Source organism: Poecilia latipinna, unplaced genomic scaffold, assembly GCF_001443285.1.
Source record: "Poecilia latipinna isolate Pla-1442-1.1 unplaced genomic scaffold, P_latipinna-1.0 Scaffold261, whole genome shotgun sequence".
Lineage (NCBI taxonomy): Eukaryota > Metazoa > Chordata > Actinopteri > Cyprinodontiformes > Poeciliidae > Poecilia > Poecilia latipinna.
In genome coordinates, this window is record NW_015112877.1 from 318,005 (window position 1) to 331,298 (window position 13,294).

General features: G+C 43.5%; 1 protein-coding gene across 3 annotated transcripts in view; it reads left to right on the forward strand.

The window, feature by feature from the left end:
- Positions 1 to 13,294, forward strand: part of LOC106947912 (sodium channel protein type 4 subunit alpha-like) — a 172,999-nt gene that overhangs the window by 35,170 nt on the left and 124,535 nt on the right. For all 3 annotated transcript variants that reach the window (XM_015033230.1, XM_015033229.1, XM_015033231.1), the window contains exons 2-6: positions 4,924 to 5,088; positions 6,097 to 6,240; positions 6,699 to 6,817; positions 12,572 to 12,661; positions 13,118 to 13,246. In XM_015033230.1, coding sequence (XP_014888716.1) covers positions 4,966 to 5,088; positions 6,097 to 6,240; positions 6,699 to 6,817; positions 12,572 to 12,661; positions 13,118 to 13,246 — 605 coding nt within the window. In that variant the 5' untranslated portion in view covers positions 4,924 to 4,965. The remainder of the gene's footprint in view (positions 1 to 4,923; positions 5,089 to 6,096; positions 6,241 to 6,698; positions 6,818 to 12,571; positions 12,662 to 13,117; positions 13,247 to 13,294) is intronic.

Genomic DNA, 13,294 nt, shown 5'->3' on the forward strand with positions numbered 1-13,294 from the left:
AGAGAGAGAGAGACAGGAAACCAGAGAGAGACAGGAAACCAGAAAGAGAGAGACAAGAAACCAGAGAGAGAGAGAGACAGGAAACCAGAGAGAGACAGGAAACCAGAAAGAGAGAGACAAGAAACCAGAGAGAGAGAGAGACAGGAAACCAGAGAGAGACAGGAAACCAGAAAGAGAGAGACAAGAAACCAGAGAGAGAGAGACAGGAAAACAGAGAAAGAGAGAGAGACAGGAAACCAAAAACCTGGTTTTATTCAGTTAAATCAGGATGTGGTCGTCTAACTGACCAATCAGTGTTGAGACGTTTCATCCATAAATCATCTTCAGCTCCTCATTGGCTCAGTTTGTTCACAGAAGGAAAATCCACAGAAATGAAGGGTTTATCTAATGAGACGTGATTCTCTGAGATGGAATCCTGCAGCAGATCCATCGACAGTCCTGACGCGCCGCCATCCGTCCGCCATTTTGAAACTTTGGGACCAGATTGTTGGATTTCCTTGTTCGTTGTGTAGATCTTTATCGGTTCTGTTTTCTTTGGGATTCTTCAGATCATTTAGATCTGCAGCTGAATGAGAAACACTCGGAGTCCAAAGCGCGGTTCAGGGGCCATATGTGGCCCTTGGAGTAGCTGTGTGGCCCCTTGATGCAACTTAGATAGAGACTTTTTGTGTTTTCAAACAAACTTAACAAATTTATGTTAGAAAATTTTAGGAATTAAACAATGTTTTTCTTTTTTACCTTGTGCCACTAATCTCCAACTTTTTACTCAGAAACAAACTTAGCAGTAAGTAAAATGGGATGAGAGACAGTGCTGCTGGGGAGGGAGTGGTGACGCTGCAGCGGTTCTGCAGAACATTACATCAGCAGATGTGGGGGAATCTCGTTCTGCATCGCCATGGCGACGCCCCGGTCCCCTCCGTCCTCTGCCAGCCGGGTTTGGCGTCCTGCCTGGATCCACTGATTCATGTCCGGCGGGTCGGCAGCGCCGTGACCGAACGCACCTTCTCCTCTCAGACTAATTGGACTGAAGGTGCTGCGTTTTCCCACTGAAACACGGGACCTCGAACGCACCGCGTAGTCCATACATGTCCTGCTGGGTCCTATCAGGGTACCATCAGTTCAGTCTAAAACTGATCGGTTTGTCTTGTTGAGTCAACATTTATTCAGATCGTTTCAGTTTCTGATGATCTGATTGGTCAGACTGAAGCACCAGCCAGTGGGAAGTTTTGAATAAGCCAGGGAAGCAGCAGCGCCCCCTAACTGTGCTGCCTCCAAACTGCAGCACAGAGCTTCCAGGAAGTTCCTGGTTCTGGAGGAGGAACGGGTTGAGATGAAACGATGTGAAGCAGAACCATTACGGACCGGTCCACCGGACCAGCAGAACTTCCCTTTAGAGGCTGTGCAGATCCGTGGGAGCCCGTCTGCAAGCTACACTGTAAAAAATAAACATTTTATTTATTTAGCCCTCCTAGGAGAAACAAAGGCAGTTCATTTTTCAGTCATATTATTCAATTTACCAATTAAATCTTTAGCTAACTAGCTAAATAGTTAGCTTGTTTTCTAACAAGCTAATTAATTAGCTTGTTTAGATAATTAGTTATGTATCAATAAGTGGAAGTGGACTACCAAAATAAAAGCTTGTACTTCTGATTTTCTTTATGATCTCTTGCTTTTGAATCATGTGTTGTTTCGTCTTTATCACAGTTGAGTTTCTCAGTGATCATTGTTGCATCCGACCCATTAGTTTTGGATTTAGTTTTATTTTGAAAGTCTAGCTTTTCCCGGATTGATGGTTCTTGTTTTTATGGGTCCATTTAAAGGTTCTGATTGGTTCTGCTGCCGAGATGAAGTTCTACAGTCAAACCGTTTCATTCATATCGGCTCCATCTGGGGAACGTGACCCCACAACATGCTGCTGCCACCACCGTGTCTCACTGCGTGTTTGATGCTCTTCTGGCGGTCGGTTTTTGGTTTCATGATTTCTGAATGTGAACCAGAGGAATCATCACAGAAGTGGATCTGGAACTTAAACCCTCAATTTTCATAAATCTAAAACATTCCTGAAGGGTTTTTAGCCTCTTGGATGTTTTTGTTGCAGAATTTGGACTAAATGAAATTTAACCTGCTGTCGGTAAAAAGGATCAGTTTGTTCCAGAGGTTAAAGTCACACGATGTGATGAGAGGAAACAGAGAGAGGAGGAGGTTCGCTAAAGAACCCGATGGAGGCTGCATGAGAGGAAGAGCGCACACACACACACACACACACACACACACACACGGGAGCAGGGCCTGGAAGCAGCAGTAAACAAGCTGCATCCAACACTAAGAACGTCTTCAGTGAATCTTTTTACCTGATTCTCCCTTTGTGGGAAAATAAAGGCTGTTTCTACTTTATTTTTTATTCTTGAGTGTAAAAACAAACATTTGGATCTCTGGTTTCCTCAAACTGACTTTAGTTTGGTTTGGTTTTTAGTTTTCCTTTAGTTTTTAACAGTTTACACACAACAGCAGGATTTACCTTATTTAAGCTCTGATGTTTATAATTGGAGACATTAATGTTCATGTTCACAGCAGAAAAAGTAAAATGGAGCTTATTGTTTCTGACATGGAGAGTTGAACATTTCTTGGTGTGTCTGAGTGTGTAACTAGCAGAATGCTAAAGATAGTCTATTTAACATTTAAAACTCCTGGTTCGTCTGCCGTTGTTCAGATTACTAAAATCTTCCTTTCTACCTGCAATGCATCTTGGGAAAGTCTGAGCTGGGGAATATGCATCACAGTGACTTAATAAACATTAAAATGTGATCTCTGAATGTTTCTGACCCTGAATTTGAACCCAAACCCAATGAGCTGAAAATCCAAGATGGCCGACGCATAAGGCTAGCTGAAGGAACAGCCGGTTTGGTTCCTAGGAAGCCCGCCACATGTTTTCACTCTATTAGTGAACGCGCCTCGTCAGTGTATAGATATATGAAATGTAAAGAGATAAATCAAAGTTAAATAAGAGCTATTGGAGCTGATGGTGGTTGCCATGGTAACTGAGCATAAAACAAGCTAATCTCTGGTTTTCTGGCTTTCAACTGGACTTGGTTGAATATTTATAAACATAATTCATTTTTTGGCCATTAGTTTAGGAAGGTGGTGATATAATATTCAGTGTATCTTCCAGTCAGACTGCCTTATCGTTGCTGTCATGTTGCTGCTTGTAGATAATTTCAGCAGGTTTATTGTTTCCCTGATGAGTCCTGAGCTTTTAGTACGTGACAAAGTGTGGCAGCAGAATGGAAAGCAGGGCTGAGGAGCTCATCAGGAGCTACTGTACTTGACGTGTGTGTGTGTGTGTGTGTGTGTGTGTGTGTGTGTGTGTGTGTGTGACTGAGTGGATGACAGCATTTGATAAGAACAGGAACCAGAGCCAACTTTTCCTTTCATGTGGACACAAACACACACTGCAGAAATCAGATTTGAGAGCTGTGAAGAAGAAATGCATGAAGGCTTGAAAAACGAGGCCTGTCCAATCATTGGATTAGGCTCCGCAGCAGATGGCCTGGACACACACCTGTTAAACACTCACACACTCTCAGTCTAGGCTTTTGAAGCTAACAGCATTAGCTGCTAGCATGCTTCGCTTTCTTCTGCTTGGCTGCGGTAAACCACTACTGTCCACTGGGATTTCTAAATGAACCAGTAAAAGTTAACAGATTATTACTTTCTGAATATTCAGCAGATAAACAGGAAGCCAAACGAGGGTTTGTGGATCTTTCAGCTGCTGTAGCTAATGTAGAAATCACTCATTTATCAGGTCAGTCAGTTTGATATGCTTATAGTATATCAAAGGTTAGCATCTATAAGAGCATCCAACTGTTAGATTCTATAAATTAGCAGCTATTATAGTTGCTACATTAGCAGCTAATATGTTTGCTATCAGTTAGTAGCTGCTGTAGTGGTGACAGGTTGGCAGCTAATGTTGTTGCAGGTGAGCAGGTAATATATTTTCCACATGTTAGCAGGTATTATAGTAGCCAAATGATAGCAGCTATAACAGCGGTCGCAGGTTTGAAGCTAGTTTAGTTTAGCCTTTATCTGGTATAATAAGTAATGACTATTTGTTACACTGCTTTACCTAAAATGCTGCTAATCTTTGGCGTTTTGATGTTTACATATTTGTGAAAATATGCAACCCAGAAAGTAGCATCAACATTCCTTTAGTGTTAACATGTTATATTCAGGCTTCATTTATTCCTCTAACAGGTATTTTAGTATCTAATTACTACACAGTTTGTACTTATTTATCTTTTCAGTCACTGCTAGAAAGTTAAATCTAATTGTTTGTATGATTCCTGGCCCCCTGACAGTCGACGGCAGCTTAAAACAGACCAAGCTGCAGATTATTGACTGTAACATTCATACATTCAGCAGACAGTTGTTGCTTTTATGGGATCTCCTGTTGAAACTGGAACAGAGACCAACTGATGATTCAGAAACGAAGGGAACCCAGAGCGTACAGTAAGGAGCGTCAGGAGGAGGTAGATGAGTTTCTCAGGCTGATTGCTGGCTGTTGGAGCCTCTGAGTGCGGCTCTAATGACGAAGCCTGCGATGCTGTGGGTCGTCCTGAGCGGCAGGTCGCCGTCTCAGAGGACGTAATCAACCTGGCAGAGAAGAAACCGCCAAATCATCCTCACTCTGCAGGTCCTCGAATCAAACGCTCCTCATCTCATGATTTAACGATCCCAAATATTCTCAACAGGTGTCTGAACAGTCTGACACCCGATTACAGGAGGAGGCTCGTTTCTGGAGCAAAGGCATAAAAATGTGAAAATACTCTTTGTTTCTGTTTGAGGCATGCTTCGGTAGGTGAAGAGGGAAGCAGAATAACGATAAGAAATGCTGGACATCTAAGCGTGTGGTCTGTGTGTCTGCAGCTGGTATACCGGGCCAGTTAGCAGCAGGATCAGGATGAGAAGATGGCTGGCTACGTGTTTCCAATGGGACCAGAGAGCTTTAAGCGCTTCACGCCGGACTCCCTGGCGGCCATCGAACAGCGCATCGCCCAGGAGGAGGCCCGACGCAAAAAGCAGTACCAGGAGGTACGTATGGACCCGCCTGGCGCCCGCCTGGGCCGGCGCCCGCCTGGGAATACTAACCAGAAACGGAAACAGGAAGTAACCAGTTTACCTCCTGAACGGGTTGTCAGCTAACCCGGGTTAGCCTTTATTGTTGGCTAACATCCATCATTATCTGTAAATGAAAAATAATAAAGTTATTCTTATAAACATTAGTGAACTCCGTAGTTAAACCTGTTAATGTTTTCCACTGAAATCTGGAGGCAACATTTTGTTTAAAACTGAAACCTTTTAGTTCCTGAGTGAAGCTGCCCTCCACCGAGGTCAGAGGTCATCATCAAAAGCAACACAAATGAAAATGTTTGCTGCACAAACATATTTGAGTTGATTGACACAAAATTTAGTCTGTTTTGAAGAAAGTGGAGGTCCAACTTCGCTCAGATTAAAACCCAGGATTTTGGTTTTGTTGGGTCAAATTGTGATGCTAAGCTAACTGATGCTACGTTAGCGCTCAATTCAGAGTTTTTGGCTGAAATGCGATTTAATTTTTCTTTTAATTTTGTTTTTTTGTGTAGTATTTCATACATTTCATTAAATGCGACTTCTGTGTGACTCGCTTTGGGGTCGGAAAGCGTAAAGATGGCCGCCGCCGCCATCTGTGGATGGATTTTATCATTTTCTCAGAGCATCGTCACCAGATCAGAACCAGACGAACCGTTGTTCATGTCCAGTTTTACTGTCTGGTTGTTTTATTATTATGACGCATCAGTAACGTAAGAGTCGGATAAAATGCGACATCTGAGTTAGTTCCACATATAGAGGAACTTTGTATGCAGATTTTTGGGGCGAGTAGATCTGAACTGGGCCGTTTAGGTTTCTCTGAAAAAATCAGATAAGAGCAAAGTAAATCGGATTCGGGTCGCATTTACCAGTTCTACTCCAAAACAGAAAGTTCCTGTTCCCTCACTGAAAATACAAACAAAATGAAGGCAGACGAAACGCCATAATCATAAATGTTGTTTTGTCTGTAAGGACCTGGGCGATGTGGAGCTGCCCCGGCCCCGGCCCGACCTGGAGGCGGGGAAGCAGCTGCCCCGGATCTTTGCCGACATCCCGTCTCACCTGGTGGGCGTTCCCCTGGAGGACATCGACCCCTACTACTTCAGGGACCAGAGGGTAGCGTCCTGTCCACATGGTTCTGACCAGACACAAATCTAAGCTTTTCACAAGATCCTGAATTTATTTCCCGGTTTTGGCAGTGAAAGGCTTCCGTAATTCTGCTCTTGAAATTCAAAGCAATTATTCAGAGAAAAACTGCTAAAACCTGCACTATTTATTATATCTGTGTGTAAAATATTAAATGATTGTTTATCACTTTTAGTTGAAGTTATGACAGAACAGCTGGTGGCTCCAGATCTGCCTGTTCTGATGAATGAGTCCAAACACAAAACATCCAAATAATCCTGACTTCCATCATTCATTCATGTTTATCTCATAAAACCAGCAGGAAGTGATTGTTTGATTTCTAAGGCTCAGGTTGGGTCCTATAGAAGAAAACGGTTAAATCATTTTTTGCAGTGTGGAGCAGTAGTATTTGCTGTTTCTGCAGTGAAGCGTTTCTGTTTCTCTGGCAGACTTTCATAGTGCTGAACAAAGGGAAGGCCATCTTCCGCTTCAGCGCCACGTCGGCGCTCTACATGTTCAGCCCGTTCCACCCCATCCGCAGGCTCGCCATCCGGATCCTGGTCCATTCATATCCTTCACTCTGCTGGGGGTCAAAGGTCAGTCAGGCTGGGTTGGTGAGAACTCAACCCGGTTGGACCTGATCTGTTGAGGCAGATCTGTGTTGGAGTTTAAAGAGAACGGACGGTCATATTTAGACGATTAAAGGGACATTTCACAGATTTTACTCCCAGGTATCGGCTCAGTAAATGTCCTGGTTTTTAGTCCATCTGTGTTTTCAAACATGCAGAAACAAGACGCTGTTCAAACATCAGGAAACAGATTCTGGTTCCGACTCTAATCTCCACTGACCACAAACATCTCTGCTGACTTTTAATTTCAGATAAAGTCACTTGTTCTGCTCCCAGCCCAGCGATTAGCGCTGCCTTTAAATGGCAGCGAATAGATGGTGATGTAAGTGCATTTCCTCCATTAATCAACAAAATAATTAAGCTACTTTTTCTAAAAGCACTTGCTGCTGAAACACCAGCACACTGACTTATCCCATTAAAAGCTCAATTATGGCTGCAAACAAATCTATTTTCTTTCCTCCGAACATTAACAGCTCAGCAGGCTGGCGGCTCTGCCTGGATGTAGCTGGAAGAAAACCACCAGTTTGTTCTGCAGGACGAATGTTTTTATTTCAGGATGCAGAAAAGTCCGGTTTGGTTGGTGAGGTGTGAATGCTAATCGACCTCTGAACCTCGGTCTGGGTTCAGTTGAAGTGACTTCTGGTTCAGTTTGAATTCGTATGTGAGCGCCCCCACAGGCCAGGAGGGGAACAGGGTGCTCAGAGGGTTTGACTCAGAGCCTCTGAATCTACATGTTAGCATTTAGATGCTATTTTAGGCTAGCATAGCTTCACTGCTAGGCTAACTCCTTTTAGCACAACCACAGTCTTTTCCATCAGATCATGTAGAAGCAGAAATTAAACCCCAGGGAGCTGAAAGCAGCAGCTCAGTTTCCCTGTTTGTTGTTAGCGGATGTTGCTTGTGCGTCAGATTTACGGGGGTACCAGAAACATGTAGATACAACGGTTCCTCTTTGGACTTTTGTTAATAAAAAATATAAAAGATGCAATTAAAAATGAAAGTGTTGAAATTTTTGATGTAATTGCCACAAACATAAATGATGGTGTTGAAAAGTGATTTAAATCAATAAACTCCACATAGAGACTTTATGCAATTAATTATACTTTCAAATCTACTGATATTTATTGATTCTCTCATGGAAAAAAATGGAAAAATAGTAAAATTAACATTTTAGTGAGATTTTTTTTTTAATCAAAATTTATCGTGACGATAAATCAAAATTCTTATGACGATAAATTTTTCTGGATAATTGATAAACGCTCAGCTCTGTTTATGAATCAGCTGCTGATGTTTGTTTATTCGACACGACTGGATCCTTTTGTTTGAATATTAGTTATTTTATGTTGCTGGAGTCATAAAATAAATGTTTGCTGTTGAACTGAGCTCAGTAGACATGATGTGAAAATAATAAATCCCTCCTCTGCTGATAACTCGTATTAAATGCCGTTAATGTAGTTGAAGTAATTCCAGGGTGATAAATAAAATGTAGAGGATTTTTTAAAAATTACACTTCATTAAAATAAAAACAAAAGCTGGCAGCGCTGCTCCCATTTAGAAGAATAAAAATGTCTCAGAGCTTTTAGGCCCACACATCATCAGTCACTCAGGCGCTTTAATCGCAGCGCTGCTGCCGAAAACGGCCAGGAATCTCCTTTGACCAGTTTTACCTGGACGGACTCCAGACCGGACTGACGGACGGGTATCGCCACGAAACGCCCGCCGACCACAAACAGAAACAGGAAGTATCGACCGGCTTTAATCAGAGCAGATCTGCACACACACACACACACACACACACACACACACACACACACACACACAGAAATAAACACTCAGGTTAAAATGCAGCTGGTCTGAGGATAAAACCCGACTCCCTGTCTTTACCAGAACTTAATGTATCTGAAAATGTTTAAATTACAGATGAATTAAATCAGATGCATTTTTTCTGCTAATTATAATCATAAAAACAGAATTTCTTGACATGGTGAAGTTTAGGAAACTGTGCTTTAATAAATGAGGCTTTTAGAAAATAGAAATAATTTTGGTGATTCTAGTTGAAATGAAACAGAAAATTTTAATATGATTTAACTAAAGAAAAGGAAAAAAAAGCATTTACATAAAGGCTACGCCAGCGTCTATATATGGTAGTGACTTCCTGTTGTAGACGCTTCGATTCTGTGGTTTAATTATGTTTGATCCACTTTAGAACCCAATAAAAAGGCTCTAAAGTGTTTCTTTAAAGAATTCATTTTCTGGCTCTAAAATCAAATTGTGTGACCTTTGACCTTTGAATGTAAAGAAAGCTCGTTTCACCGTTAAACCTTCATGCTTCAGGCCAGATGTTGATGGTAACTGTGGTGTGTTGGCCCCGCCCCGCTTGCCCCGCCCCTTTAGCTCCTCCCCCTTTAGCCCCGCCCCCTTTGGCTCCAGCCAACATGTCAGACGTTCCTTCACACCTCCACTGCCTCCATCCTCACCGGCTATTTTTACAGCGGGAAGCGGCTGCTGCTGGAGGCCGCCGCGCTGCCGTCGTCACGGGGATCGGCGGGTGAGGAGGTCGGCAGCGAGGTGTGTGTGTGTGTGTGTGTGTGTGTGTGTGAATGAGTGAAGTGGACCTTCAGTCTGGGCTCTAGAAGTGTTTGTGGAGGATGAAGTGTGTTCTGGAGCACTGCCCGACCGCGGCGGCGCCACCCTGACAGGCTGCGGCGTGATCCGCGGACACACTCACTAATTCTCCATCAGAACCACTTTTATCTGACAGAACCCATCCAAACGGGTCCGTCACTTCGGCGCTGACCGCCCGTCTCCGGAGGTGTGAGAAACAATCGGGATGGAGGTTCTGGTTCTGAGGAAGGCAACCGAAACCGCAGAACCAGAGACTAAAACAACCAGAACTAAACGACAGTTCTGCCATAAAATACTAAATGAGGATGTTAAAGTGGAAAAACACAAGAAAACATGATGCAGGTTTTCTGACCCGTTGGGTCTTTAATATTCAGCTTATAGTTTATATTTAACATTTTTCAGAACCATCACAAGGTGATTAAATCTAAACAATAAGACTGCACCCGAACAACTAAAACAACGTAGTTTTCCCAGAGAAAATGATTTGATATTTTCATTTTAAAATGTATCGAAACTCTGTGAAAGCTTAGCCCCGCCCCTTGACAAATTCCAGCCAAGTGGGCGGAGCCAACGGGCACTGTGGGCGTGACCAAGTGTAGGAATGAGCAGGATGAGAGAATTGAATTGGCTGCTATATTTAGCCAGTTTATTTTCAAAAAAGCCACTAGCATTAAAGCTCTTCCTTCTCTGCTGCCCTCTTCAGGCGAACGGTGGCTACTGCAGTCTAATTGTCCTATTGGATCCAGCAGCTTGGTTGGGGTCAACCCTAAAGTCTGGGGATAAAACCCTCTCACTCAGACACGCCCCCTGGTGGCAAGTCAGGAGTTGGAAGCGTTTCCTGTTGCTCGCTCAGAGCGACTGCTGCTTCACGTTGCTGTAAACGTCTCTGATAACTCAGAAAACTAAATCTGTCATGAGTGGCTTTTTGAAGAAAAGTTGCTAAAGAGCTTGAGAAGTTGCTAAGCTAATGGGTGTTTTCCCTCATTCTGATGTCAACACTTGGCCCCGCCTCCCACTGTCTCTTGGCTCCGCCCACTTTGCTGTCAGGGGGCGGGGCTAAACTTTAGCATGTTAAAATTCTTCCTCCCTAAAGGGCTGGTTCCCCCAAAAATACCTGGAAGAACATCCTGCAGCTCACCTCGCTACGCTAGCAGCTAGAACCTGAAAAGCCACAAAGGGTGAATTTGCTTGACTGATTTAACAGACTTATGATCCTCATAGACAGAAAAATGTAAAGACACATAATACACCACGGCAATAAAAACACCAGAATGTTTAGAGCTTATAAGGAAAATTAATTTTGTCAAAGTGGGGTGATGGTGAGCGCTTATGTCTAATCAGCATCTTACCTACAGTTGATTCTCTTATCACCTACATTTAGATAAAATTAGATTGTTTTTATCAACTGAAGCTTCAGTTTGACCCGTTTCTTGGTTGTTGATGGTTTTAACCCAGAAGACAAAGGAAACATCGACTTGATCGGGTCGCCTGGAGGGGAAAGATGGCAGAATCTGTGGAAATCAGAAGTGGAATGAGGCAGTGGGAGGAAGATGGATCCCGTGGAGGAAGTGGGAGGTGTAATGACATTAGCTGTACGGTGGCCTGGGAGGGCCACAGCATCAGGGCTACCATTAGCTGATAATTAGCCTCTGGCTGCGCGGCGTGGGGACGTTTGTTTGTCGAGCGCTAACCGTATTATCTCACCAGCTGCCAGCCGCAGCTCAGTCAACAAGTTTTGAGTTTGGGCCGCTCTCGCTCCGGCAGCATGTTCCCTCTGCCAAATTACAATAATTATGATTCATTTATAGCTGTGATTGACGGCTGCGCCGGCTTCCTCCACCCAGCGCGGCAGGTGAAGGTGATATTTAACCTGTTCTGCTGCTGCTGACACTCTGGAAACTTCCCACTCCCCATTATGACATGATTAGAGTGGGCTCTCCTGCAAGGGGGGCGCTAATGGCAGATTAATTTGCTGTATTGAAAGTGGCAGGAATCAGAGGGAAGCGAGGACTCTTCATCTTTATTTAGCTCTAATGAGACGTGGAAGGTAAACTCCTCACACTGACGGCTAAAATCAGACGCGCTGCTTTTATATGTCAGAGTTTAGCTGAAACTCAGAGAAAAGCTGCAGTTCCCCGAATTTTAACAAAACGGCAAAGACGTTTTACCTCCGTGACTAAGAGCTGCAAATTACAGAAAATGACTGTAAATTCAGAGTAATTGTTTTTCTCTTTGTGCCGAACTCTGACCAATGACTAACCAGCAGCCGCAGCCTGTTTTTAGCTTCTCACATGTTTGACTTTCTGAGGAAACTTCAGACTGGATTCATGTTCTGCTAACAGCAGTCAGCTGTTAAACAAAACTGATTTCACCTGTCTGCACTGACCAGCAGGTAGTTAAAGGTAAGATGATTTCATTCATACAGTAAATAAAATTACATTAAATGTTGGAAAAAATACTTTTGAAAATGTAAAAATTTGGTCAAACTGAAAAACCAAATGAGCCAAAACTAAAGAGGTTTGAATGACTTTAACTGTGTAAAGTTAATATTTAATATTATGAATAAAAACGACTGGATTCTGAATTGAAACGTAAATTTATTTTGAAAATCCAGAATGTGGGAGTGAAATGTGGTCCATTCAGTTTGACTGTGGAGGGAATGTCTTAGTTTTAAATAAGAAAATAGATCTCCATTTTATTACTATTATTATTATACATCCTAATGTTCTAAATGTCCTGTCATACATTAGTAACGTTGCTCAGGGACAGACTGTAGCCGCTGCCCTGTAAATATCTCGGCCTGCTAGCATTGGGCTGGTTTCACTTCCTGCTTCCTGTTAGAAAAACAAACATCAGTAAAAATACTAAAAACCAACAAAGAAGAAGAAAACTTCCCACTTCCAAAAGAAAACTTTGAATTTCTCATGTTGGGGATCCCAGCTGGAAATGAGCGCACACACCCCCAGATTGTGCATGTAGGGCTGACTCACTGCGGTATCCATAGAAACGAGTCGGTCTTTGTCTTCCTGTGTTAAATGTGAGACGTTGTTCCTCCTTAACCTGCTCACTTTGTTCAGTTTGTTCATCATGTGCACCATCCTGACCAACTGCTGCTTCATGGCCATGTCGGAGCCGGCCAACTGGGCCAAGTACCTGGAGTAAGTACCAGAACCGTCCCGTCTGCAGACATGAGGACGAAGAGGATGTGGCGATGTGATGAAGATGTGTTTAATGAACAGGAAGTGGCGGCGCTGAGGCGGGTCAGAGGTGAATCATGTGCAGCAGAAATGTCAGGCTGCAAATGTCAGAGTCTGGAGGAAACATGTCTGAACCCATCAGGCTGAGCAGATTAACTGAGGCTAACGCTAACACTGTCAGGCTAGCTGCAGCTCCTCAGGTTGGAGCTTTTTGGCCCTTAAAGGGACCCGTCCGTTAAAGTTTCAGCCTGACGTGACTCTCTGTCCTCATGTCTTCCTCCGCTTCACTTGATGGCTGCAACAAGATGAATAAGTGAAGGATGTTCAGCAGAAGCTTTTATCAATATTTATCCGTCTGTTTCTTATTTATTCCTCCTCCTCTCTCTCCTCTCTGTGTGCCCTCGCTCGCCCGCCCAGGTACACCTTCACAGGTATTTACACCTTCGAGTCGCTCATCAAGATCCTGGCCAGAGGCTTCTGCGTGGGGCCCTTCACCTTCCTGAGGGACCCCTGGAACTGGCTGGACTTCAGCGTCATCGTCATGGCGTGAGTCTCACACACACACAGAGACACACACAGAGACAGAGACACACA